The sequence below is a fragment of the Colobus angolensis genome, unplaced genomic scaffold, assembly GCF_000951035.1.
Source record: "Colobus angolensis palliatus isolate OR3802 unplaced genomic scaffold, Cang.pa_1.0 Scaffold24, whole genome shotgun sequence".
Taxonomy (NCBI): domain Eukaryota; kingdom Metazoa; phylum Chordata; class Mammalia; order Primates; family Cercopithecidae; genus Colobus; species Colobus angolensis.
The window spans coordinates 13,787,215-13,813,145 of NW_012115599.1; the positions used below are offsets into that span (position 1 = coordinate 13,787,215).

Below are 25,931 nucleotides of genomic sequence, written 5' to 3' on the forward strand. Positions count from 1 at the left end.
GCTGCAGCCTCTCCATCACCCCTTGTTCCGTTTTTCTTTTGGAGACAGGGTCTCTCTGTGGTGCCCAGGCTGGAGTGCAGTGGCGTGATCAATTATGACTCACTGCAGCCTCAGCCTTCTGAGCTCAAGCATTCCTCCTGCCTCTGCCTCTGCCTCTCAAAATGCTAGGATTATAGGCGTGAGCCACCGTGCCCAGCTACTCCTTGTTCTCTTGCTGCTAACACATCTGCTGAGCGGCTCCTGCTGTGCCAAGCGTTGGAGCAGGCAAAGAGGGCACTGAATGGACAATGGCTGGCGGGCGAGGGCCAGGAGAGTGGGTTCCAGTCGCCTTCCCCATCTTGCCTCTGTGAAATGAGCAGTGAGGGAGAAGGGGCCGTCCTGGAACATGTTCTCCATGGACACCTGGAAATGGAGAAAGTACTGAACCAACAGATCTGGGGGGACCAGGAGATGGGTAAGGGGGTCCTGGGGGATGAGTCTGAGAGAGGCTGAACCAGACCAGTGGGCAACCTGGGCCTGAGCGAAGCGGGCAGTGTCTCTGGCCAGAGAAGAGGCTGAGCCCCTCATCCACACATGGAGCGGCCCAGGAAAGGCAGGTGGGGCGCCAGTGCCCAGGGGAACTTCAGCCAGATGTCCAGGGTAGCCTGATCTTCCTAATACTGGTCCAGGGTTACTTGGACCTGAAGCCTATCCCCTGATGAACCCTGTCCTTCGCCCCCACCCCCTCTCTCACGGTCCACCAGCCTGATTCCTCAACATCTCAGGAACTCGCCCTCTCCTTCCCCACACTGGCCCCTCTCCCAACCAGGCTAGGACTTTCCTGGAGGACAGCATCTGTCTGCTCACCTTTAAGAGTTTTAGACACAAGCCTGAGCCGACTCTTCCTGGCATAAAGCACCTTAATTCCTCCCAGAGGCTGAGGACAGAGGGTGGTGAGGCTACCTTGTCCCTACCCCATCTCTCCCTAGTCCCACTCCCTGTAGCTTCCACCTCCCTGACCCTCCTCCTCTCTGTCTCTGGGCTTCTGTACAGCCTCTCCTGTAGCTACAGCCCCTTCTCACCACCCTCCCCACTCAACCAAATGACCCTGTTTCTCCTTCAGCTCTCCGCCGGTCAGCTCCTCCAGGACACCCTCCTCACTCTCTGCAAAGTCCTCTATCCTCTATTCTCTCACCAGACACTTAGCCTGAAGTTGCCCTCTGACTTGCTGAGCCCCCAACTGCAATCCCCTGACACTGGGGGTGCTTGGTCAGCCCTAGCAGAGGGCCTCAAAAAATGCTTGTTGATGGACTGATTGTCCTCAGTCTGACTGACTGTTGCCTGAACGTCTTGCCGCCTGACTTTCCTTCTCTCTAGCAGCCACAGCTTGGGGTAAGCTGCAGTGAGGTTCCTGCAGAGAGGATGGGGCAAGAAGCCCAGCAGAAGGGAGAGCATGAACCCCCAACCCGAGACTCACCCCTTTTCTTTTGAATTAGGAATCAAAAAATAACCAGGGCCTTGCGGTGATCGGCCCTTGGTGCCCAGGTCCTGACATCCATGCAGGCAGCTCAGCTGAACTCTCCCCTGCCTTAGACCACTCCTCCTTTCCTTTCCTCCTCCCCTCTTCTCTCTCCTCTTCTTTGTCCCCTCCCTTCCAGCCCCTCTGGCCCTGCCCCAGAGCAGCAGAACACCCAGCTGACAGCTGGACATGCCAGTCCCCACCAGCCCTTCCCCAGAGGGTCAGGTGACCCTTGCCTCCCCAGGCCACGTCAGCCCAGCCCTCCCGGGCAGACCTCGCGCACCAGGGCTCTGGTGGACAGTGAATGCTCCACGCTGGGATGGGCTGTTGCCTGATGCCTGTACGTGGTGGGCACTGAGAGACAAGATTCCTGGGCCCTGCCTTCCACACACTCCCCATGATCTCAGAGGAAGCTCTGGTGAGTGCTGCCTTGTGGGCAGGGACGGGCAGGGCCAGCCTTGCTGAGCCTTTGACAGGGCCTGAGGGGAGAGATGGTCTTGTGTCCACAGGGCCTGACTATACCCTGGGGTCTCATCTCCATTCCAGGCTGGTCAGGAGTCTGCCCCACGGAGGTGCCAGCGTCTTCGTGGAGGTCTGTCCATCTGTGTGCGGCGGGGGTGGGGTAGAGTGTTGGGACAGTTCAGTGAGTATAGGAATTCTGGCATCTGCTCCTCTTTCATCCCTCTCCCTTCTCCCAGGGGAATTCCACCCCTCCCCTTCCAGGGGTGCCTGGAGTCCTCTCGCTTCAGGGTGGACTGGGACTGCAGAGGCAGCTGGGGGGAGGGGCAAGTACAGGGGGCTGCGTTAACCCTTAACAGAGGCAGGTGTCCAAGAAACGTGGGCAGCAGCATCCCCTGGGCCCCGGAACGGCATGTCCTAGCCTAGCAGTCCTAGCTTTCCACGGGAGGGGGCAGGAGGCTGGCACAAGGTTCAATGACGTCAACGTCTACAGCAGCTGCCTGGGGCCTGGGGCCTGGTGCAGGGTGGCAGTAGACCATGGGATGGGGGTCATGGGGGTCGGAGGCATGTCTCCACTAAGTGGTGGTCCCTGATGCCCTGGGCAGTGGTGGAGTCTTGGCCCCCACCCACGACTCTTCTAGGCACCCTAGTGAACCTGAGAACTGAGCTTGCCTTGGGGGCCTTGGGGTCCCTGGGGGCCTTAAACCCCCCATGCCAGGCCTCTTCCACAGGAATTCTGATCCCATGGGGAGGGACTCAGGCTTCTACACTTTTAAAAATCTACCCATTTATTTTTTAACCTTTTATTACGAAAAACTTCAAGCATACAGAAAAAAATAGAGGGAATGATCTCATGAACACTTGTACATCCTGCGCCTGATTTCAGCAGTGGCCCGAGTTTTGTCGTATTTGTTTCATCAAATACGCTACAGCTAGAGTGTTCTGACATCACAGCATGCCTCTCCCCCACCACAAAGTCCCTCAGTACGTCCTCACATAACCCACTGTCCACTAACAAATGAGCAAACTACCCATGAGTGTCTGCATCCTGTCCGCAGTCTCCTTTCCCCAGCTGGCCCCAAATGTCTGTTAGTGTTTTGTTAGAAGAGGATCCAGTCAAAAGGCATTGGGTCAGCAGGTCTCTGAAATCTCTTTCAATTAGGAAGAACCTCTGCCAACCTCCCGACCACCCACCATGGGTGATTTCCTCCACCACTTTGCCTGGCTGAATCGAAGGTGGGGGGTGTCCCAAAGGAGGGTAAGAACATGGCAGGGTCAGACAGCTCTCAGTACAGATAGGGAAGCTGAGGCCCAGAGAGGCAGGCACAGGGAGCCTGAGGCAGAACCAGGTCTCCTGTCCCCTCCTGGGCCACTTTCCTGCATCCCTGCCCCTCAGTGCTCCTGTGGCCTCTGGGGCCCTCCCCGTCTTCGCCCTGCTGCTTCTGGGGGTCACAGGCCAAGCCAAGCCCACCCCTTGGACAACGGCATCTCCTGCTTTCTCCTGCCCTCCACAGAGCACTGAATAAATCCTTCCCAGGCAGAAACCCTGATGGTTGCTGTCTTGTTCACCAGCAGCCACAGGGAACAGCAATAAACTTTATGAGCATCAGGTCCTTCAGGGAAGGAAGCCTGCGCACTGGCTGGGGAGGTGAGGGGTGGGAGCGGGAGCAGGAGGGGCGTGTTGGCCCACGGGCTGCAGTTGCAATGCGTTACCTCAATACTAGTTACTGCAACTCATCCAGGGCTGGGAGGCCCAGCTGGCAGTTGAGAGGGCTCACCCACCCACTAGGGTGCCACGGCCTGGGTGGGATGGACAAATGGGGTGGAGATCGCTGGAGACCCCGTCCTGCTCTGCCCAGATGGGCTCTCAAGTGCCCCACCGCCCCCAGCCCATTTCCACCCCCTCCCCCTCAGCCCCTGACCCTGGTTAAGCAGCGGAGGGGGAGGGCAAGAGGAGATGTTATAGAACGTTATGGGGAGAATCCAACCTCAATGATGGCTTCTGAGCTTTTCAAAAACCCCCTGCCTGGTGGAGGCAGAACTTCAGCTGCTGTTGGGGCTCTCTGGGACAGGTCTGGGCAAAGCCAGGCAAACCTAGGGCAGTTCCAAGAATGTGTCCCCCAGTCGCTGGGCGAGGAGGTGGGTGCTGGCTTTAGTTTTCTGTTAATCCCTCTCAGGCATTTGGAGCCTCAACGTGTGCGCTGCTGCCCTCTGCTGGGGAAAGACCTTGCCTGCATTCTCCCTCAGCCACACACTCCCAAACACGCACAAGCATTCACATGTGCTCGCACAAACATGCAAACACACACACGCATACACACTCCGTCCCATTATTGTGTTTTGACCTTAAAGAGCTGTTCCATCTTGCAACCATAAAACCGCCATGCTAACCACTGGCAACACCTTGCATCTGCGGCTCACAGGCCTCTTGCACAAGACAGGTGGTGGCTGGTCAAATTACTTAGAGGAAGGCGGCAGGTGTGGGGCAGGGTGTTGGAGGCTGGGAAATGTGTAGGCAGATCTGGGTGTTTAGCAACATCCAAGATCCTGGGTGCAGCTTCAAGAGGCAAAGTCCGGAGGAGACAAGCATGCCTAGGAGTGGCTGTCAGAGCAGTTGCTAACCATGGCTGAGGAGCTGCGTGTCCAGGGGTCAGGATCTATTAGGGGGCCAAGAGGGAGAAGCCCTCGCAGCCTCTGCCTCCTGCAGAGCAGCCCTTCCAGTGGCACTCGACTTCGTGAGTCATCTTTCCCCCATATTTCTCCCACCTTGACAGCAAGATCAGAACATTGTTGGTGCTGCTAAGTACATTTGTCAGTGGCTGAAGGGCTTCTAAACTAATAATCGCTGTATTAAAATCGTATTTGGTCCTCAAGCTGGAGAAACATTGCGAGATTTTAAATGTTAAGAAAAAAGAAGAAAAAAAACCCTCTCAAAGGATATAGATAGAAATAAGTTTCTATGACTGAGGAATATGAAGTATTGCTCTGTGATTCTAGAAACCAAGCCTTCCCCAGGAAACAGATGATCTCCTAAGCCACATATTTCAGCCACGGCTGGGAAAGTGATGTGTGAAGTCCCCCAGCACCAGGTATTGATCCCACCGAGCCAGGGAGCCACACGGATGGAGGGCGCACCATCCTACAGCCCTTGAGTCATTTTTAGAATGGATTTTAAAACTCCATTTTTCCCCCTGGAAAATAAGCTTGTACCTTCCAACCTGGATAGCCCCAGATGATGCACGACCCCTCAGCTATGTGAGAAACTCCAAATTTCTCCTGCCCATTACAACCTAAGCGGTTTTAAATGGTTTTTGGGTCCTCTCATCTCTAATAGATTAAAAAATGCTCCCTTGGGCATCACAAAGACATTGAATAGTACTTGTACCAAACCTCTGGCTCTGAGAGGCCTGTGAAATGTAAGTTAGAGCTTCAGAGGTGAGAGGGCAGGCCATAAACCATGCTGCTTTGCCGCCTGCCACATTTTATATTATAGTTTTCTTTTGCTACAAGCTGTTTCTTAATTATCTTCTACCCAGAAAGCCCTCTCTCCACCACATGGCTAAGATTTATCGGGATGTGGTCCCGAAGGCTTCAGCACCTTGGTGATCTCAGGGGACCACCTCCCTGCACTGAGCTGGGGCCCAGGCCAACATCTCCTCTGGTTGGCCAGGCTAGGCTCACTCTCCGTCCCCCTCCAATGCTGGCTGCCTCTGCAGGCGCCCTGGTGCTGCAGCACTGGCAAGGCCAGCCCAGCACTCCCGCATCCTCCTCCTCCACACAACCCTCCCCTCCAGCCATCGCCTCCCACCCTGTCCTTGCCCTTCCCTATTGCTCCTTGTACACACGCTCCCTGAAGCAGGCACTCCCCCAAGCTCCCCAAGACTGAGCCAACATCTCCCCTCCTCCCGGACTCCTTCTCAGACCCCTCAAACCACCCTGATCTCAGCCAGGAGCAATACCTCTCCTAACCTCTTCTCTAGGACCCATTTGTCAACACAGTTTTTTCCCTACCAGTCCCTATGCAATCCTCATTACACTCTTAGGATCTGTTGATTGAGAAACAGTGATGATGACAAAAACTACTAGGAATTCAATAATGCCTTTAAATGAATTTGTATTTTGTTAATTACCAACACATTTACATACATTTGAGGATTATCATGCCTCTAGAGGATTACTTCCCTACTCTGCAGACTGTTGTGGTGAGGATTTGGGTAAGGTCTTGGTGGGCCCCCGGGTGACAGCCCTCACCCAGGGCCCTAAGAATCCACACTGCCAAGCGCTTCGTTAGGTGCTGCCACCAGCAGCATGATGCCCCTGGGTGTGCGGCCCTTGCTGCCCAGCCAGGTGCAGCTTCTGAAAGGCTCCCTATCCTGACACAGGTTACTGAGAAAAACAGCATAAAGAGGGCCCCAGACATCACCCTGGCCCTAAGTGCCTGACTTGGGTCTTGGTCCTGGGTCTCTGAGACTCCCAGAGACAGCCAGAGCAACTCAGCAGCCACTCCCCATCCAAGGGGACTGCACATGGTCAGAATGGGCATCGACTTTAGAATGAGAAAGACTCGTCATGGCGGAGTCCCAGGACTAGTGCCTGCTAGCTCTGGACCCCGGGAAAACTCTGCAACCATTCTGACCCTCAGTGTCACCATCTGAAAATTCTCATCTGGAGAAACAGAGGTGTGACTGTAAAGTCAGGGGTCCAGAGTTGACCCTTAGGAGTGGCAATGACATAGGATATGTTTGTGCAAGGAACGATTTGAGTACCTGACTCAAGTGAAGTTGCTTTCTTTTTCTTTTTTTTTGAGATGGAGTCTCGCTCTATTGCCCAGGCTGGAGTGCAATGGCATGATCTTGGCTCATGGCAACCTCCACCTCCTGGATTCAAGCAATTCCCCTGCCTCAGCCTCCCGAGTAGCTGGGATTACAGGCACGTGCCACCACACCCGGCTACTTTTAAAAATATTTTTAGTAGAGACAGGGTTTCACCATGTTGGCTAGGCTAGTCTCGAACTCCTGGCTTCAAGTGATTCACCCGCCTTGGCCTCCCATAGCACTGGGATTACAGGTGTGAGCCACTGCACCAGGTGAAGTGAAGTTGCTTTCAACTTAAGAGCCCCACACTGGGTGCCTGGCTGTGAGTCAGTGCATCAGGCAGGATGGACTAGCTCCTGCTGCATAACAAGCCACCCCCAAATCTTGGTGACTTCACAGAGTGAAGATTTATTTCCATAATGCTATATATCCAGTATGTACAGTCACTTAGGGACCCTGCTGATAGAGGCCACACCTCAGCATGTGCTTCCAAGATCACCATGGCCAGGGAAAGAGAATGGGGGGACCATCTCTTGAAGTTCCCGCCCAGAAGTAACACATGGCACCCATCCACGTGATGCTGGCGAAAGCAAATCACGTGGGCCACGCTTACCTTCAAAGCTGCAATCATACCATGTTCCCACAGGGAAAAACAGAATGTTGTGAACAGCCCTGACAATGGCCACAGTCAGCCAGTCTATTTGCAGATATAAGAAGCCAACAGGCTTTGATAAGATATAGTCCATGACTAATCTATTCCTATTTTGAACCCCTACAAGTTTGATTTGTGGTTTCGTCTGCCACCTTCCCTAAAATGGGAGTGTGAGTCCTAAAAGAGATGCATCTTCTGTAATGTTAATGAACTCAGATTTAGCATGTGGAAAGTGCTTGTAACGTACAAAGACTCTCCGGAAATAAAACTGTGCCGACGGGTTGTGACAAGTTATGATGCCCTTATCCGCCTCGGGTTGATGGGTGGCAGCTGTCATCGTGTCTGGCATCAGCGAGGTCTTGGGGTCTTAGAATCACTGGTCATCTGTCTCCATTCTGGAAGCCAAACCCACTCACGGCCCTGCTATCAGTGACCCTCTTTTCAGACTGGGGAATGTCTCACGGGCTAGCACGGCTGGCTGTCACTCAGGCCCCGTGGGGCTGCGGAGCCGGGTCTGTACTGGCACAGACAGCCCAGGGCCTCATTTAACAACCAGCTTGGTGGCTGTGCCCCATCAGCAGAAATTAGCCCTTGAGTCTCCTGGAGTGAGGCCCAGCGTTACTTCATTCAGGACATGATGCAACAACAGGGCAGGAGGATACAGAGACCTGGGGCCATCTGTCCACTTCCTGGTGGTGGCAGGGGGTTGGGCAACCTTTAAGTTGAGCTCTTCTGGCTAGGGGCATCTCACCCTCTTCCCTGCCTCACTCTTACTCCCCCTATACCCCCACAAGGAGCCCTACGGAAGGATGCTGGGCAAGGGGTCTGAACTGCAGGGATGTGGGAGGAGATGTGGGCTGGAGAGGACAACTGTCTCCCTTCAAAGCACTAAAGAGAGCCAAGGATATTTGGCAGCAGGCGCCTCACCTGCCATCCAGCACCCAAGCTGACTCATGGGAGTCGGTCCTGAGAATAACCCAGGCAGTGACAGACCCCGTGTGGTGGCAATGCTTGGAAGGAAGACTCCACAAAGGAGTGTCTGCACTTTGTCATCGGAGCATCACAAGGCTGTGGCAGAGGGCCACAAGCCAAGCCTCAGAGCGCTTCTCCGGTTCATCTCAGGCCTCAGCAAGCTCCGGGGGTGCCTAGAGTAGACCCTGGGCTTCTGACCCTTGCCCAAGGCTCTTAGGAAACAGAACAGGCCCAGGGCGCTGTGGCAGAAGTGCCTGCATGTGGCAAAAGGAAGGTCTGGGCTGAGAAAGGTCCTGCCAACTTGAATGATTTAATTGGGACTTGCCCGTGAGGAATGGGAAAAACAGGAGCCTTCCCCAGCTCAATCCCACAGAGCTGGAGGCCACACACAAAGGCAGAAACAGATAAAGAACCCTAGTCTTCCTTGGGAACCTGAGGTCAGCATCAGTGCCAAGGGGAAGCCACAGACTGCCTTCCCGAGCAGCGGCGAAACCTACGCCGCCCAGCCCCAGCTGAAGCTCCAGGGGCAGACGCCGCTGCTCCTCCTGTCTCCTGCCCCTTCCCACCAACCTGTGTCCGAATTGCAGACCACACAGCTCAGGAGCGGAGGCCCGGCAGACGTCACCTAATCTACATCCTAGGCTGACCCTCAAGAGGCAGGGCCTCAGTTTCCCCAGCCACCAAGTCCAGGTTTTTTTTCACAGGCTGGCTACCTGGTAGACAATCGCTGCCAATCCGTCCAGGTCCAGCGCAGGGGAGTTTGCACTGCTGTGCCACAGGCTGTGCTGAAGGCCCAGGGGTCTTCCCTGCTCACACTGTGCTCTCTGAGGAGGTACAGCCAGGGCTCCTGAGAACATCTGAGATCAGAGGGGAAGATTGCAGCAGGAACCAGTTCCCTGCTGGGAATGACAGCACCTCTCAGGTCTCACTGACACCCCCAGCCAGGAGGCTGTGGGAAGGTCGATACCAACCCTTGCTCTAGGTGGGCCTCCTGCCTGATCCCTTGTGGTGGTTTCTGCAGAGGTGGGAGAGAGATGTGCTCCCCTCTCCAGCCCACCCACTCCTAGCACATGAACTGAATGTCATCAAGTGGGATGGGGGACAGGCCAAGGGGGGACACCAGGCCTGGGAGACAGGAAAACCTGTCCCAGCACCACCAGTGACTTATAGGTGACTTTGGCCAAGTCCCGGCCTTCTTGTGGCTCAATTTCCTGAAGTTTGACGTCTATAAACAACAACCCTCAGCCCCTTGCAGTGTGGCCAGGGAGCACACTCTGGGGCTACCATGCCTGGGTTCAAATCCCTGCTCTTCCCATACTAGCCAGGTGCAGATAGGGAAGCTACTTAACCTCTCTGTGCCTCCGTTTTCTCATCAATAAAACGGGGCTGGTAACAGGAATTGCCTCACAGGGTTACTATGGGTTGTAAGGCTTAAACGCGTTACTCTATACAAAGCACTAGAACAAGGCCACAGCAAGCGCCATATGCATGTAAACATTTATTGCCATTATTTCCTTGCCACAGCTTGCCACGGTGACGTCCATGTCCTTAGAGCTCTTTGGGGAGGTGAGCCGGGAAAAGACGAGGGGCGTGGACTTCCCAGTGCAGCAGCAGGAGGCCCAGGTGTGATTTGGCTGGGATGAGGCTGTGGAGCTGGGCTGGTATCCGCTGAGGCCAGGCCTGGCTAGTGAGGGGCCAGCCCTGGGGATACAAGTGTGCGGGGCGGGAGCCTTGCTCCTTCCAGGAGGGGCTATAAATGAACTTTACAGACTAGCTGTCCCTGTGGTCACCAGAAGTACCTCTGCCTGGGGACAGGTCAGCTGGCAAAGGTCGACATGCCAGCAAGCCCAGCGAGAGGGGAGGCATCAGGCTGCCTCAGCTTCTCTGCTCTACTCCTTCTTGCCTTCTCCAAATTTGCAAGTAGGATTGGGTTTACAAGCAACTGGCATATCCTGTCCCATAACCAAAGGGTTAGCAAACTGAAGTTACCAGCTTTTTTGTGGGCCAATTTTCCTCTGTGTCCAGATACCTGTCACCAACTTCTTTTCTCAGGTCCTGAAACAGCCTCCCAATGGGGCTCACCTCTGTGCCACACTAGAGCAGAGCTGAAGAATGCCTAGGCTGGAGTCTCAGGCCCAGCCCCCTCACCATCAGGCCTCCATCCTCCCACCCCAGCAGCCCCAGTTCACCCAGTCACTCTAGCCACGCAGCCAGTCACAGAAGCCTCACCCCTCATCCTACATACCAGCCTGAAGCCACACTCCTTCTCCCTCCTATAGCGGCACTTTTGGCCTATAGGGCAGTAGCCAATGTGGAAGAGGCCCAGCGTTAGGGAATGAACAGGCTGTGTTGAGGTTTTCAATGCCCGAGTGAGGTAGAGGTCCAGGCGGCTGGCAGGAGCCTCTCTGAGCCAGAGGCCTGGACAGATTGATGGGCACTGCTGTGCATGAATCCAGCCGGCTGTGCCTGTGGCCTGGACTGAAGGTCAATTAGAGGGTTAATCTTGCCCAGCACTGCCCAGCCTGGTGGCATCCATGACCAGGAGTCCAGCAGAGGGAGAGAGTATTAATAACTTGGGGGTGACGGGCACCACTGTGGGAATGTGCTCTCAGGACAGGACGAACAGGGCTGGAAAAGCCTCCCCTTGCAGTGTCTCCTTGGCACTCTCCTGAGACAAAGTCAGGACATCTTTAGGGGCTGTGTTTCCAACCCAGAGCGCCAGCTTTTGCCTGAGACCCATAGGCTCACCCTCAGGGAGGGTAAGAGGAGCGGGATGGGGAGGAGGGGGCCAGGCCTAGAGAAGAGCAGGCCCCGGCTTTACTTCCCACTCTCCTGGCCAGCTGCAACCCTGCGCATGGTACTGTAGGCCTCACTGTCCTCATTTGCAAAGTGGCTTGCCTGTCCTACAACCCAGAGCTGTGAGGAAAATAGGACCAGCATGGCAATAATGCTAGAAATAATGATCACATTTATTGACTGCTTTGCTCTGGGTACTGGGCTGTCCTTTCCACGGGCCTTATCTCAACTATGTCCCTAACTCCATGAGGTGGGTATCATTATTATCCTGTTCTACAGAGTGAGAAGGAGAAACTGAGGCCCAGAAAGGTTCAGTAACTTGTCCAAGGTCCCACAGCAATTATGTCACGGTGCCATGACGTAAATCAATGATGCACACCCATGCTGTACAAAAATAAAGCACTCCTGGCCAGGTGCGATGGCTCACGCCTGTGATCCCAGCACTATGGGAGGCCGAGGAGGGTGGATCACCTGAGGTCAGGAGTTCGAGACCAGCCTGGCCAACATGGTGAAACCCTGTCTCTACTAAAAAATACAAAAATTAGCCGGATGTGGTGGTGGGCGCCTGTAATCCCAGCTGCTTGGGAGGCTGAGGCAGGAGAATCGCTTGAACCCAGGAGGCAAAAGTTGCAGTGAGCCGAGATCACACCACTGCACTCCAGCCTGGGCGACAGAATGAGATTCTGTCTCTAAATAAATAAATAAATAAATAAAGCAAGCAAGGAAGCACTCCTGTACCCGTAATCCCCTGCGAGACAGTGAGAGCCCCAGTAGCAGTGGCTCAGCTTGCTTCTTGTTGGGCCTGGGATGAGTGTTCCCAGATGAAGGCAGGCAATGTGACAGGTGAAGTTAAGATACCGTCTCTGCACCCTCAAAGCTTAGTGTGTTGCCTGAATTTTTTTAAAGTTTTAATATTTAAATTCAAAAAGTACAAAACATTATTTAAAGTCTCTGGCTGGGCACAGTGGCTCATGCCCATAATCCTAGCACTTGGGAGGCCAAAGTGGGTGGATCACTTGAGCTCAGGAGTTTGAGACCAGCCTGGGAAACATGGTGAGACTCCATTTCTACAAAAAGTATAAAATTAGTTGGGCATGCTGGCACACACCTGTAGTCCCAGCTACTTGGAGGTTGAGGAGGGAGGATCACTTGAGCCCAGGAGGTCAAGGCTGCAGAGTCCAGGAGGTCAAGGCTGCGGTGAGCCAAGATCATGCCACTGCATTCCAGCCTGGGCGACAGAGCAAGACCTCATCTTGAATAAATAAATAAAGTCTCCTTCTCATCCCTGCTCCATGGAGGCAACCACTGTAACTGGTTTCTCATGACAGATTATTCCAGAAGTAATTGATGGATATTCACAGTCTTGTTTAAGGTACCAGTGAGGAACCTGTTCTGGGGTCAAGGCTGTGTGGGCTCGTCTAAGCACTGCCCTGCCCCAGCCACCACCTCCCTCATCTAACTTCCACCTTCCTCCCCTGCTTTCCAGAGGCCCCGCTGAGAACCCACAGACAGGAGGACGACTATGCTATGACAGCAATAAAGGCCAAGAAGGAGAAAGTTGAGGACCGCTGACAGCCTGTGTGCTGCTGGGAGCTGCCCGTTCTACTTCACACCTTCCTCTAGCAAACTGTGCAGGGACCCCACCACCACCACCGTGTGTCACCATGGTTGTGCAAAACAGCGCAGATGCCGGGGACATGAGGGCAGGCGTGCAGCTGGAGCCCTTCCTACACCAGGTTGGGGGGCACATGAGCGTGATGAAGTACGACGAGCATACGGTGTGCAAGCCCCTCATCTCCCGGGAGCAGAGGTTCTATGAATCCCTGCCGCTGGCCATGAAGCAGTTCACCCCACAGTACAAAGGTGAGTGCCTGGGCAGCCAGGCCACGTCTGGGTGCCGCCACATGGGGGTCGGCTCATCCAATGCACCCACTGCATCCTCCTGTGCCGTGGGTGTGTATAAGGGTTGCCATGGAGACGCGCCCCTCTCCCAGCGGGGCTGGCCTTCGCTGTCCTAGTTTCTCTGGACTCTTCAAGCCTCCAGGTCTAGAGTGTAATGCCGTCTGGCTTCCTTATAAATTAGCTCAAGCCACCAGGCTTCAAGGGATGGAGAAAATAAAACACCCTGGTCCCACCCGGTCTCCATGGGGGCATTCTGGTCTGTGCCTTCCGGGTGCCATAGCCAGCCATCTGATGCTGGCTGTAAACACAGGGCAAAGTGGGGCCTCCTTAACCTCCCCTTGAAAGCCAAGGAGGATGGCAGGACCCTCAGGCCTGGGACAGGGCTTGGGGATGCTGGGATGTGGCTTGCTTGGGAAGCCAGAACTGCCACCCTCACCCAGGAAGAGGCAAAGCCAGGGATACGGGTTGCTGCTTGTGTGTAGCTGGGAAACTTCTGCATGGGGCAGCATGTGTCCTCGATCTGAGCACAAGGTGGGTTCTGGGGAAAGAAAGTGGGTGGGGAGGGTGCTGCCTCCAGGCAGGGGTCAGGCTCCCCAGGACAGGGTGATTTGTCCACACTCAGCCTTCTGAAAGTGAAGCTGACAGGGCTCAGCCACACTCTGCCATGTAGTCGGCCCCAGCAGTGAGGTGATTGCTCAGAGAAATAACCTCTTTAGAGGACTGTAGACCCCATGACTGCAAGCTGCTGCCCTCGTCAAAGTGTTGATGGTGAAGGTGACAATAATATCCAAATAAGTCAGTCAAAAACACATTTGCATTTCAATGATCAAGATAACTGGGAAGGATGGGGCCTGGTGTTTCTCAAGTGCAAACTGGCCTGGGAAACCAACTTCACCAGAATCCAGTGTGTATGTGCACAAGGCTGCACAGGTCCCCACGCCCCATGCCAGACATGTGAATCAGAATCCCTGGGTCTTGGGGTGAGGGTCAGGAATTCTCTCTCTTTTTTTTTTTTGAAACAGTTTCGGTCTTGTTGCCCAGGCTGGAGTGCAATGGCGCGATCTCAGCTCATTGCAACCTCCGCCTCCCAGCTTCAAGCAATTCTCTTGCCTCAGCCTTCGGAGTAGCTGGGATTACAGGCACCTGCCACCATGCCCAGCTAATTTATGGGGTTTCTCCATGGTGGTCAGGTTGGTCTCGAACTCCCAACCTCAGGTGATCCACCCACCTCAGCCTTCCAAAGTGTTGGGATTACGGGTGTGAGCCACTGCGCCCAGCCAGGAATTCTTAATTAGCATGGTCAAGACCTAATGCCAGTAGGGGGACCAGGGCCTGGAGCCTTGAGCATTGCATCCAAGCACTGTTTCACACATGCCTGGACTTCAGGCCAGCCTGCCACTCCTGAGAGTCTAAGACAAGACTGATCAGCGTCACACATGGAGAGACAGGGGAAGATGGTCCATGGGCCGCCTGTGTGGGCCTCCCTCTCCCTGGGGTCTTCCCAGCCCGCAGGCTGGTGTTGCCTGGCTGGTTGTGGAGTCACTTCCCATCTTGTCAGAGCACACACTGGAATTAATGTCTGTTCCTTCACAACTAAACTTAGCCTAGCAGAGGGGTGGCAGGATCGTGTGTAGGGTGGCCTCCTGCCAGCACCATTTCACGCTTGCTCCACACAGCTCTGGGGCTGAGATGGATGCCGGGCAGCCGCAAGCTAAATGGGAGAGGCAGAGAGGTTGGCCTGGCCTTCAGGAGGTCATCCTCATCCCCTCCTCTGCCCTGAGGTCTGGCTCCTGACTGTGGGCTCTTGGCCACATGGGCCTGCTCCACTCAGCTACACTGTTACTAAAGGGGTGAACTCGGGTGTCAGTGCTCAGGGGTCATCTAGCCCAAGGAGGGAGGGGGACTGACTTGCCCAGGGTCATTCAGCGAGGGCCTCAGGTCAGGGGCACCTGAATCCCCACAAGGCTGCCACAAGGGTCTCCCTTTTCTCCGCTATAGGAACAGTCCTCACTGAGAAGGGTCATTTCTGAAGTGGCCACCACATGCCACAGACTGCGTGTTTTCTCTTCTCACCGCCCTGCACCATGATGGCGTCAGGGAGGATGATGGGCAGGGACGCCACTCCAGAGGGCAGTCTCTTGGGTCAGAGCTCGCCCGGGACCTTTGCTGGGCTCTGCAGGCGTGACGGTGCCCTGGGGCTGCACCCCTCTCCTCCTAGGCTGCCGGTCAGCACTGGGCAATGAGGATGTACTCGTAGGTCCAGTTGGTTAACAGTTGACCCGGTTGACCCGATTCGTATTACAGACCGCAGCAAGTAAATGCTCTCATAAACTTAAAAATAAATACACGATAGAATATTCACGGAGGCTCAGGAAGCTACTAGGCCAAACCAAAATTGCTGAGATGCTCTGGGCATGCCAGTTGTGGCAGTAAGCTCTCTCGTCTGTCCAGCTGGCATGGTCTCGGGTCGAGATGCATGGGGAGGGCTGGGCAGGCCTCCTGCCCAGGGCAGGCAACTGGAGACTGTTTGTAAGGGGGTTATCTGTTTGGGGTCCCCGACTTCAGAGGGAAGGGCTGCGCTGAGCCACAGAGGGGTGTGAGAGGGAAAGACAGACAAGAGCTGGAGACAGACACAGCCCGTCAGAGGCACGTAGAAAGACTGAGAGTCTGAGATGCAGAGCCTGGCTGTGTAACTCTGACAACATGAGAAATGGAAATGACTTTTGGATTTTATTGGTTTTGGGTTATTTGCACCTCTGCTCTCCTCCATTTACTCAGACACTCAGAACTGATGAGATCAGACAAGGGCTGGAGCCTGGAGAAGCGGGTGAAGGTCACGCTTCCTGTCCCTCCAGGAAGGCCTCCTGGGCCTGGGGCTCCCAAGACTATGGTTTCCGGCAGACCTGTCACCATAGCGTCACATGTGGCAAGGCCAGGGGAGTGCTGGAGGGCAGCGTGAATTTTCCAAGACCCAAAAGGGTTCTGCACAGGACCAGCACACCAGGCTCCCCAGGCAGCTGGGAGGCCGCGGGGCTCCCCAGGACCTGCAAGAGGCTGGCAGCTCTCCCCCCTTCTCACACCTGGAAGGATGGGCTCGGGACAGGCATTGGTTTGGCCTGGGCTCCCAGCTCTCAGTGCTGATGACCCTCCCCTCAGGGAGGAATCACGGCCTCTCTGTTCTCTCCTATGGAACAGAATGACCAGAACAAACATGACGGGGGACACAGCAGGAGTGTCCCTAATGCAAACTCAGGGTAAACATAGCGTGACAACACCAGACCCTCCGGAACAGCCTGTCCCTTCCTCCATCCCCACGTCTGGCATGGCCTCCCAGAGCTCCATCCCACACCGACCGTGTGCCCTTGGGCAGGTTATCCCATCTCTCTGAGCCTCGGCGCCCACCGTCAACACTCTTACAGGCGTACTGTGACTTAGCGGTAGCAAGGGAAAAGCAGTAACATGCCACCCAGCAGGTGGAAGACAGGATGGCTATGACGATCTGTGATTCCTTCCTCAACCTGCCATCAGCCCCTGTCTCATGAGCAGGACAGCGACAGTGGGCTTGGCCTAGGGGTGAACGCTAGTGGCAGGTGAATGGTAAAATGCCAGGTTCAGGGACAGCGTTATGGTTATCATCATGACAACTTCACAGGACACGGGAGCCTGGGATGGCGTAAGGAAAGGCAGCACCTTTTAGGAGATGGAGAGGACTGAATGTCACTCTCAGGCTGCAAAATTAGGGCACTGGGAATCTGAGATGACAGGACTGGCCCAGGGAGACCGCTGAGCTAGGCACAGGCAGCTCTGGAGAGCGACTTGCTGAATTATAGAGCAGCCCTGAAAATGAGTGTCCACGCTGACCAGCCCAGGAGGGCCCGGCAGCAATGCAAGCTGGGAGATCAGCCGCCTTCACGGCTGGCTCAGCAGAAATTGCCACTTACTCTGAGCAGGTGACCATGTGGCTGGGGGGAGAAATAAATACCTTAGAGGACATACAAACATGCAGCCTACCCTCTCTTGGTCAGGGCCCAGCAGAAAACAAAAGTCACACTCAAAGGAGGTTAAATGAAGAAAACCTTAAAAAGGAACCATTTGGCAGGGTGCAGTGGCTCACATCTGTAATCCCAGCACTTTGGGAGGCCAGGGCGGGTGGATCACAAAGTCAGGAGTTTGAGGTCAGCCTGGCCAAGATGGTGAAACCCCATCTCCACTAAAAATACAAAAATTAGCCAGGCGTGGTAGCTGGTGCCTGTAATCCCAGCTACTCGGGAGGCTGAGGCAGAAGAATGGCGTGAACCCAGGAGGCTGAGGTTGCAGTGAGCCGAGATCACGCCACCGCACTCTAGCATGGGTGATAGAGCAAGACTCCGTCTCAAAAAAATAAATAAATAAATAAATAAGAACTGTTTGCAGAAATATATGCAGGATTCAGGGGAACAACCAGGGACTGGGGGGACCCAGAGACCAGCAACACTGGAAAGCTGTCACCACCCCAGGCCAGGAGGGCCACAGAGGAACACAGCAGGGTATGAACACAGTGAAGAGTGGTGGGAACCAGTGGAATAAACGCTCAACCTTTCTCCTCCCACCCTTCCATCTCCTGCCAGTGCCCCCCACTGGCAAATCCACTGAGAAACTGGAGAGCAAGGGAGCCACTGGTATACTCCATCAGGTCACTCCTTCAGCACATAGCAGGACAGAGGGGGTGCAGAGTGTGCTGGTGAGGGCAGGCGCAGAGAGGATGAGCGCATCAGCTGCAGGAGAGAGGACATGTATTCTCACCTCTGCTTCTCCCAAAACCACAAGGGTGGCCATCTCCTGTGCTACCACCAAGACTCTGGCGAGGCCAGGCACCACTGGAAGCCAAACTCCACGGAGGAAGGCCTGGGCTCTGTCACCACCAGAGGAAGGACACTAAAGGGTGGCTGCAGGGCTGCTAATGTGCCTGCCACAGCTAATTACCCAAGCCTGGCCAATGCCCAGGAGGATGCCCCTTAGCGTGTAGGGTAAAGGGACTTCAGACACTCTTCACTTTCACAACCAGTGTTTTTTTGTGCCTCAATGACCAACACCGATGGTAGGATGTAACACAGTTGGGGAAACCTCACAAGGCTTGTTTCATCAAAGAACCATGTTCCACCAATAATCTTCACGTGCAGATGCGTCTAACCAGAGGAAATGGCCGGCCATCAGCTCAAGGGCAGACAGATGGGGGGAGGGCGACTGAAGGGGCGACAGGGAGCCCCGAGCCCTGGAAGGCTGTGAGAGGAAGGCTTCCTAGAAGAAGCAGGTCCGATAAAGATACATGGGAAGGAGAGGAGGGGTCATCAGGAGGCAGAGGGCGCGGAGGAGGGATGGGATGGGCCCAACTTCCCTCACTGGCACTCTGAGGTGGGAGGCCCCTTCACAGAGGACCAGTTCCAAGGCCCCCAGGTCGGGCAAAGCTGGCTTGGCTGTGGCGTGACTGGGAGGTGCAACTGTGCACAGAGGAACTGGAATGCGAGGACAAAATGTGCGGAGTTGACTTTGTTTAAAGCGCAAAGGGGCAGGGAAGTGCGATAAAGCAAAGGATGTGTCAAGATCAGCCCAAGGCTATTTTCTCCAAGCTCTGGGGCTCATTCTGGGACAGCATCGGTTCAGGCAAAACCAGGCCAGTCCCAGAGCTCTTCCTTGAGAGAGGAGCTGGGGAACGGGGGAGGTGGACCTGGACCATTAAGCTAAATTCCCAACCTGTCATTGCTCCTGCATATCCGCATGGTGGCCCTCTCACCTGGCTCCCCCCCTCCCCTTCCCTGTGTGTTTGCAGGCACCATCACAGTGCACCTCTGGAAAGACAGCACAGGCCATCTCAGCTTGGTTGCCAACCCAGTGAAGGAGAGCCGGGAGCCCTTCAAGGTCTCCACAGAGTCGGCGGCAATGGCCATCTGGCAGACGCTCCAGCAGACCACCGGCAGCAGTGGCAGCGCCTGCGCCCTTGCCCAGTGGCCGCACGCCCAGCTGGCACGCTCACCCAAGGAGAGGTGAGGCCACTGGGCAGGATGACAGAAACCCTGTCCCTCAGCAGGGACCGGCACTGCTCCCACCTGTGCCCAAGGCCAACCACTCCCCATTAGGGCTGGTGCTGAGAAAATGAGAAATTCAGATGAATGCTCTGTCTAGAATAACCAATGTGACCAAAGAAAGGAATGGATTTTCTTTATGCCACTCCTAGAAGGGAGGATTATGATGCATTTTATCTCAGAAGTTGATGCACAGGCTGAGTTCTCCACTGAGTAGGTATCCGGTACATATTTGTTTAATTAGATACCTGTTTCACTGAGACCATGAAGTGTCTCTGGGGAGGAAATGTACAGAACAGAAACCCTAGAACAGTGTATGTAGAGGAAAAGTGTGGCTAATTGCTCTCAGAAATCATCTCTTTCCCTAGCAGTTGGAAGGGGCCAGAAGGGAGGTCAATGTTGTGCTCAGAGGGTCCCTGGAGATGCAGCAGGCTCAGGTGCCTGAGGTCCCTACCAAAACCTTTGACAATGTCAGCTGACCTTTCTCAGGTGAAAAGGCTCCCCCGGGGCTTTTTAAAACATTTATGGGAAACAAAAGGGAGCTAATACAATGAAAATGCCTCCCTTCCCAAGGAGTGCCACAGATCTCATTAAGCCTCTGGGCTTGGAGTCAGGAAGCAGGCCATTATCTCCATGTCACAGATGGCCACGCCAAGATGCCCAGAGGGCAGGAGGAAAGGACCTGCCACAGTCCGCACTCCCGCAGCCCCCACCCCACCCCTGTGCCCTTCTGAGGTCTCAGGGAGGTGATGGCGGGAGGTGATGGCCTGCCTGCTGGATTATCAGAGTCCAACCCCAGGCTTGTGATTCCGGTTAGGGCCACTGCCCCCTTAGTGTGTCGCCTCAATAGTAAGACCATTAATAATCCAGATCACTTGCAAGTGAGTTCAAATCACCTCAGTCCTCTGAGGGGGCAACATGTTCTAGTAAGTTCTCCAGGGTTTGGAGAAGCCACTTGAGGGCTACAGTGTGGTGAAATCTGGCCCCAGGACCTGAGTTGGGCAGGGAAGTTGCCCCAGCCTGATGAGGGCCACCCTGGAGAGCAGCTGGGACCACCCTGTCAGAGCCTGTCTCAGAGAGCCCAGTCAGCCACAGGCAGCAGCGCTCTTCCCCAGACCTCTGTTCTGACTGTCCTGTGCTCCCCTCCGCCGCAGCCCGGCCAAGGCTCTCCTGAGGTCCGAGACCCACCTCAACGCTCCAGCCTCCTCGCTGGCGGAAGACACTAATAGGAACCAGGTCGAGAGGAAGAGCTTCAACCCATGGGGCCTGCACTGCCACCAGGCCCACCTGACCCGCCTGTGCTCCGAGTACCCAGAGAACAAGCGGCATCGTATCCTTGCCATCCCCCTCACGTGTAGTCCCAAGGGCAGGGGGATAGAGAGACACAGAGGGGCAGAGGTGAGTAGAGGAAACACACACAGACACGGGGCCAGCGGAGGGTGGGCAGGGAGAGACAGATGTGAGGGACAGCTGGAAGGCACAAGCCCTCCAACCCAGGTCCTAGAAGAAATCAGGTGCCTCCAAAAGAACAACTAGACAGTATGGGGAAGGCAGATGGAATTACACTGAGCGCAGTGCCCTTGGGGGGCCCTGGCTGTGTCTTGGCCACTTGGCAGTAAAGATGGGTTAGGATGGGAGTGTCTGTGGTCAGACAGGAATGCTGAATGCCATACTGGGTGGGGGCAGCAGGGGGCTCAGAGAGCTGGATGAGTCCCCAGCCCCAACCTCCCTTCCATCCCTCCAAATTCTACCTGCAGGCGACTTCCCATGGGGCCCACACAGTGAGAGGGAAGTGTGGCTCCTCCATTAGGGGAGTGTCTATGGGGTGGACTACGGGATGAGGTAAGTGCCTCTCCCCTACTTTTTCAGGGAGAAAATTTAGGTTTGAAATGCCCCTTCGTCACCACTGCTGTGCTCCTTCCCGCAAATGGGTGGCTGGTTTCATAGTATTTACCAAGACACATCTGCAATCATAATCCCTAAGAAGCTTTTGCAGGATAATTACTCCACTGAAATTAATATTCCTGCAACTCATCTCCAAAGCTAACATCAACCCACTTCTCCCAAAAGGTATTGGTCCATTCAGCAGGACTGGAGGTTTTAGCCTTATGATTTTCTGCCGTAAAATGTAAATTGGGCATGGCCTGCCAGGGATTTCACGCTTGCATTTAAATTTCAACCTCAGAGCAAAATGGAAAAGGAAAAAAAGCTCACATACTCATAAACTCCCCCTAAATAAATGGACTTATTAAAGCAGCCTGCAAAGCTAATACTTTGAATTCTTAATAGCAAGGATGAGCTTGTCTGTAAGGAAGGCAACGGGAGTGAAGAATGGCGCCCGGAATAGGGAATTTCCAGGCAGCTTCTGAGGCATGCAAACGGCCTGTGGTGGAACAGTAGCTCTGAAGTCCTCAGAGTCTTCCTTAACGTAGTGTGACTAGGGTTCTTGTTGCTGGAAAATGTAGTGTCACAGTACACGCATCCCTGCGTCCTGGATCTGAAGATGGGGACCCGGCAGCATGGCGATGACGCGTCCGAGGAGAAGAAGGCCCGCCACATGAGGAAGTGTGCGCAGAGCACCTCAGCCTGCCTGGGTGTGCGCATCTGCGGCATGCAGGTAGGTTGCATGGGGCCCGCCGCTGCGGGGGAACATCCCGCACGTCCACGGTGGGGTCGGGATGTCTCCTATCCAAATGCCACTGCCCCCTGCAGAGCCCTTCACTTTGGAGGAGCCACAGAGGAGGCCAGGAGCCAGTCTTCCAATGAAGAAATGCATACCCTGGTCTATGACACACTTGATCATTTCTTTTTCTTTTTTTTTTTTTTTGAGACAGAGTCTCGCTCTGTCACCCAGGCTGGAGTGCAGTGGCACAATCCGGCTCACTGCAACCTACGCCTCCCGGGTTCATGCCATTCTCCTGCCTCAGCCTCCCAAGTAGCTGGGACTACAGGTGCCCGCCACCACGCCCGGCTAATTTTTTGTAATTTTAGTAGAGACGGGGTTTCACCATGTTAGCCAGGATGGTCTCGGTCTCCTGACCTCATGATCCGCCCGCCTCTGCCTCCCAAAGTGCTGGGATTACAGGCATGAGCCACCACTTCAGCCCATACTGGATCTTTTCAAGAGTACCCTTTAGACTAGTGATGTCAAAAACCATCACATTTGAACTTGGTCTCACAATCTTTGGCAGCTGAAACTTTCCACAGTGGCCATGTGGCTCCTGCTCATGGTGCAAGCGGACCTTTGATGGTAGTGTGTGAGGCTGGGCTGGGGGAAGAACTAAGTGAAAGGGCTTCTTGGTGCAACCCGTGGCTTCCTGAGTCCTCCTTCTCTTGAATGATAAAGCTGAATTCTCTCCTTCCTAGATGCTGTATGGCACTCAGCTCTTTGAATTTCTATTAGCCATTTCCCCTTCTTAATCCACCTTTTCTGCTGCTTTATGCTACCAGTTCTGGTTAATAAAGTGGGAAGGTCATAACCTGCTAACCCTACAAAGGAATGGTTATTTTCTGTAACTCTGACTCCACACCTCCTTTTTTGGGCTCTGATGTGGCTTACGGCAGGGGCTGCAGGAGAACAGGAGAAAATAAACTTCCTCTACTCGTTCCCTCTTATAGTCTGTCTACTCAAAGCAAAACCAGACACCGATTTGACGGTAAACGTTATAGCTTTCCTTAATTGAAACTGCCACCCCTTGAAGCTGGAAGTTGAGTCTATAAATTTGTTGCACAGATGTCTTTTGGAAAGCCGGGAATGCAGTCCTCAAGAGAATGGAGTGTGATGATTTGTGGTGTAAATGGAATCTCTCTCTGGACCTCAAATCTTCTGAAATTGATCTGATTTATTTAGAAAGTGATGCCTGTCATGTATTTATGACGGCTAATTTAGCAGCCAATCTGCAGCCCTCCAAAGGCAACACCAAGTCTATCATATCTTTCTGATTTTTTTCAACACTGGTTTTCTATAAACATATCATGTAATCTGAGGGCAGGAATGACGTGAGAAACTGTCTTGGCCAGGCACAGGCTGCCCCTTCTAGGTGTGCCAGGCAGAGGGGTGCCAACCCCCCCTGCTGGCCTTGGTTCAACCTCGGCTGCTGCCTGTGCCATCTGAATGAAACGGGGGTGGCTGCCACTGTCCCCCATCAGCATCTCTCTTCCATCTGCTCCCTTCTGGTGGCCAAGACACAACAGGGGAGGGGAGGAGAGATGGTGCCAAGGAGAGGAGCCACCAGCCCCATAGAGCTGCCATGAACCTCCCTCCTCTACCAGGCTCCCCTCAACTGCACTGGCTGCCTGGAAACTGTCCACACCTGACCTAGCCTATCTTTTTATCTTCAAACAATTCACCCCACTCTACCTCAAGAGGCATTACTGTTGCCTTGGAATCTGTGGAGAAAGGACTTTATAAACTTTGTTGGGGAAATTTTAATCTAGTTGGCTTTCCAAGGCCATTGGCTGTGATTTCAGATTCCTATTAAAGCTTTCTAGCTTGGGTTTGCTAATATTTGAATTGAAGAGGGCCAGAAGCCAGGGCTTAAATCACGATTTGGAGGTTGACATTGGAAATTCACAAGAAAGAAGATCCAAACGTTTTCCTCGTGGGTGGAGGGTCACCTCTGTAGGGTGAAGGATCTTTAGACCTTGGATTACTACTAAAGACTTGCACAGAAAGCATTTTAAAATGTAAAAGCTACCCTGGCACTTGACAGAAGGTCATCTTCTGCTCATTTCAGTCACTCTTGCCCTACATCTCTTAAAAATCTGTTCATATGTTATCCTAGCTTATGATGCTGCAACCATACCAGATGCAATTTGTTTAAATGTCCAATCTTCACATTTTCTTTCTTCTTTTTAATATAAGGTTTATCAAACAGATAAGAAGTACTTTCTCTGCAAAGACAAGTACTACGGAAGAAAACTCTCAGTGGAGGGATTCAGACAAGCCCTCTATCAGTTCCTACATAATGGAAGCCACCTCCGGAGGGAGCTCCTGGAGCCCATCCTGCAGCAGCTCCGGGCCCTCCTCTCCGTCATTAGGAGCCAGAGTTCATACCGCTTCTACTCCAGCTCTCTCCTCATCATCTATGATGGGCAGGAACCGCCAGAAAGAGCCCCAGGTAGCCCACATCCTCAGGAGGCTCCCCAGGCAGCCCATGGCAGCTCTCCCGGTGGTCTCACCAAGGTTGACGTCCGCATGATTGACTTTGCTCATACCACGTACAAGGGCTCCTGGAATGAGCACACCACCTACGATGGACCAGACCCTGGCTATATTTTTGGCCTGGAAAACCTCATTAGGATCCTGCAGGATATCCAAGAGGGAGAATGAAACTTCCTGGGCTTATCTGGATTTTTCTGGGCTATAGATCTCAAAAAGGGACCTGTTGGTTGCTAGGGTAGTCCAGACACCCCTTAGATATCTTCATAATAGTCCTATCTACCGTCAAAAACCATCTCTATATACGGCAGACTATGTTAACAGCTGCTGAACAAATCAGCTCTGGAGGTGATTCCACATCCCCTGGCATCATGCTCTAATGCTGCTCATCGGAGAATGGACAGCCAGGATAAAGTGGCACCTTCTGGAGTACACTGGAGGGGGCAGCCCAAGTTAGAGGCCAGCATTGCTGTGACATTCTGGAATATTTGCATCTAAAAATGTTTACTCGTTGCCATGCTGCAGTCCGCGCCAGCTGTGAGGCAGAAAACTTGACTTGAAGCAGCCTTGAAGAGTGAGTTCATGAGTTCATGGTTTTTCTCTTTGTATGGGCTGCATGCTCCAAGGGCAGGCAGAGCTCATGAATGCCTCTTATCTTCCTAAGCAGAGTTTTAGGTGAGACAGGATGAAGCGGAACAGATCTGCCCATCTTACCTGCTCTGCACCTAGCTTCCAAGTGGACAGAGCCAAGCCCAGGCATGAGCTCTGGCACAGCAAGGCCCCAGATTCTCCATTTTTGCCTGTGGAAAGGAGGGTCCCTTTACAGACTTTTTTCCTTTTTTTTTTTTTCCCCAAAATCTCTTAAAATGAGGAATCTCTTAGCAGACTTTGGAGTGCCCCATTCTGCCACATTCTGACCATTAGACGCGGCTTGCAGTGGGGGTGAACGCACATAAGAAGGGACCACTGATGCCCAGCTCTACTCTCTGCTTTCTACTTATTTATTTTGGGGGTGGGTTGGGGAGTCAGAAGAATCTGGAGGACTGAGGAAACCAGGGGCAATGTTTACAAGACTGGTGGACAAGTGTAAATATGGAATAAGAACAAACAGTTCTAATTAATTCCTTCTTCTGCAGTATGGAAACCTATTACAATGCCCTTGAGTCAAGCACTGAGATATGCTACCCAATTAGGGAAATAAATTTGTTAATAAAATTGCTGAGGTCACCAGTGATTACTGGTGTGCCTTATTACCCTTTCCATTTGTTTATTCTGATCACATTGTATGATAGTTCCAATTTATGAGCGACTAGCGTATACCACAAGAACAGTTCACTGATTTCCTACAATCCTTCAGGGAACTCGGGTGGAAATAGTGGCTAATAAAATATTTGCATGTATCTGCAAGGCAGGCACCAGACCTGAGAAGTAAGTGGTCCTTTTATTTGAATCTCATACAAGGCACAATTAAGTAGTTTTTTATTCTCATGGATAATTACTATTCACACTCCAAAATCCACACTAATAAAAAGAAAGAATGGACTGGATAATCAAAAAAAAAAAAAAAACTTTTGTTTAATTTTAGAATATACTCTATGGGTTTCTAAGCAGGGTAACT

General features: G+C 53.5%; 1 protein-coding gene across 2 annotated transcripts; it reads left to right on the forward strand.

Moving 5' to 3' along the window:
- Nucleotides 1-1,676: 1,676 nt before the first annotated feature.
- IP6K3 (inositol hexakisphosphate kinase 3) lies at nt 1,677-25,543 on the forward strand. Of its 2 annotated transcripts, XM_011945448.1 has the most exons (7): nt 1,689-1,916; nt 9,100-9,227; nt 12,678-13,054; nt 18,900-19,113; nt 20,307-20,482; nt 21,594-21,769; nt 24,017-25,543. In XM_011945448.1, the coding sequence occupies exons 3-7, from the start codon at nt 12,856-12,858 to the stop codon at nt 24,482-24,484; spliced, it is 1,233 nt and encodes a 410-aa protein (XP_011800838.1). In that variant the 5' UTR covers nt 1,689-1,916; nt 9,100-9,227; nt 12,678-12,855; the 3' UTR covers nt 24,485-25,543. The 2 variants fall into 2 exon arrangements, with proteins under 2 accessions (XP_011800837.1, XP_011800838.1); XM_011945447.1 differs by lacking the exon at nt 9,100-9,227 and having other exon boundaries at nt 1,677-1,916.
- Nucleotides 25,544-25,931: the final 388 nt, after the last annotated feature.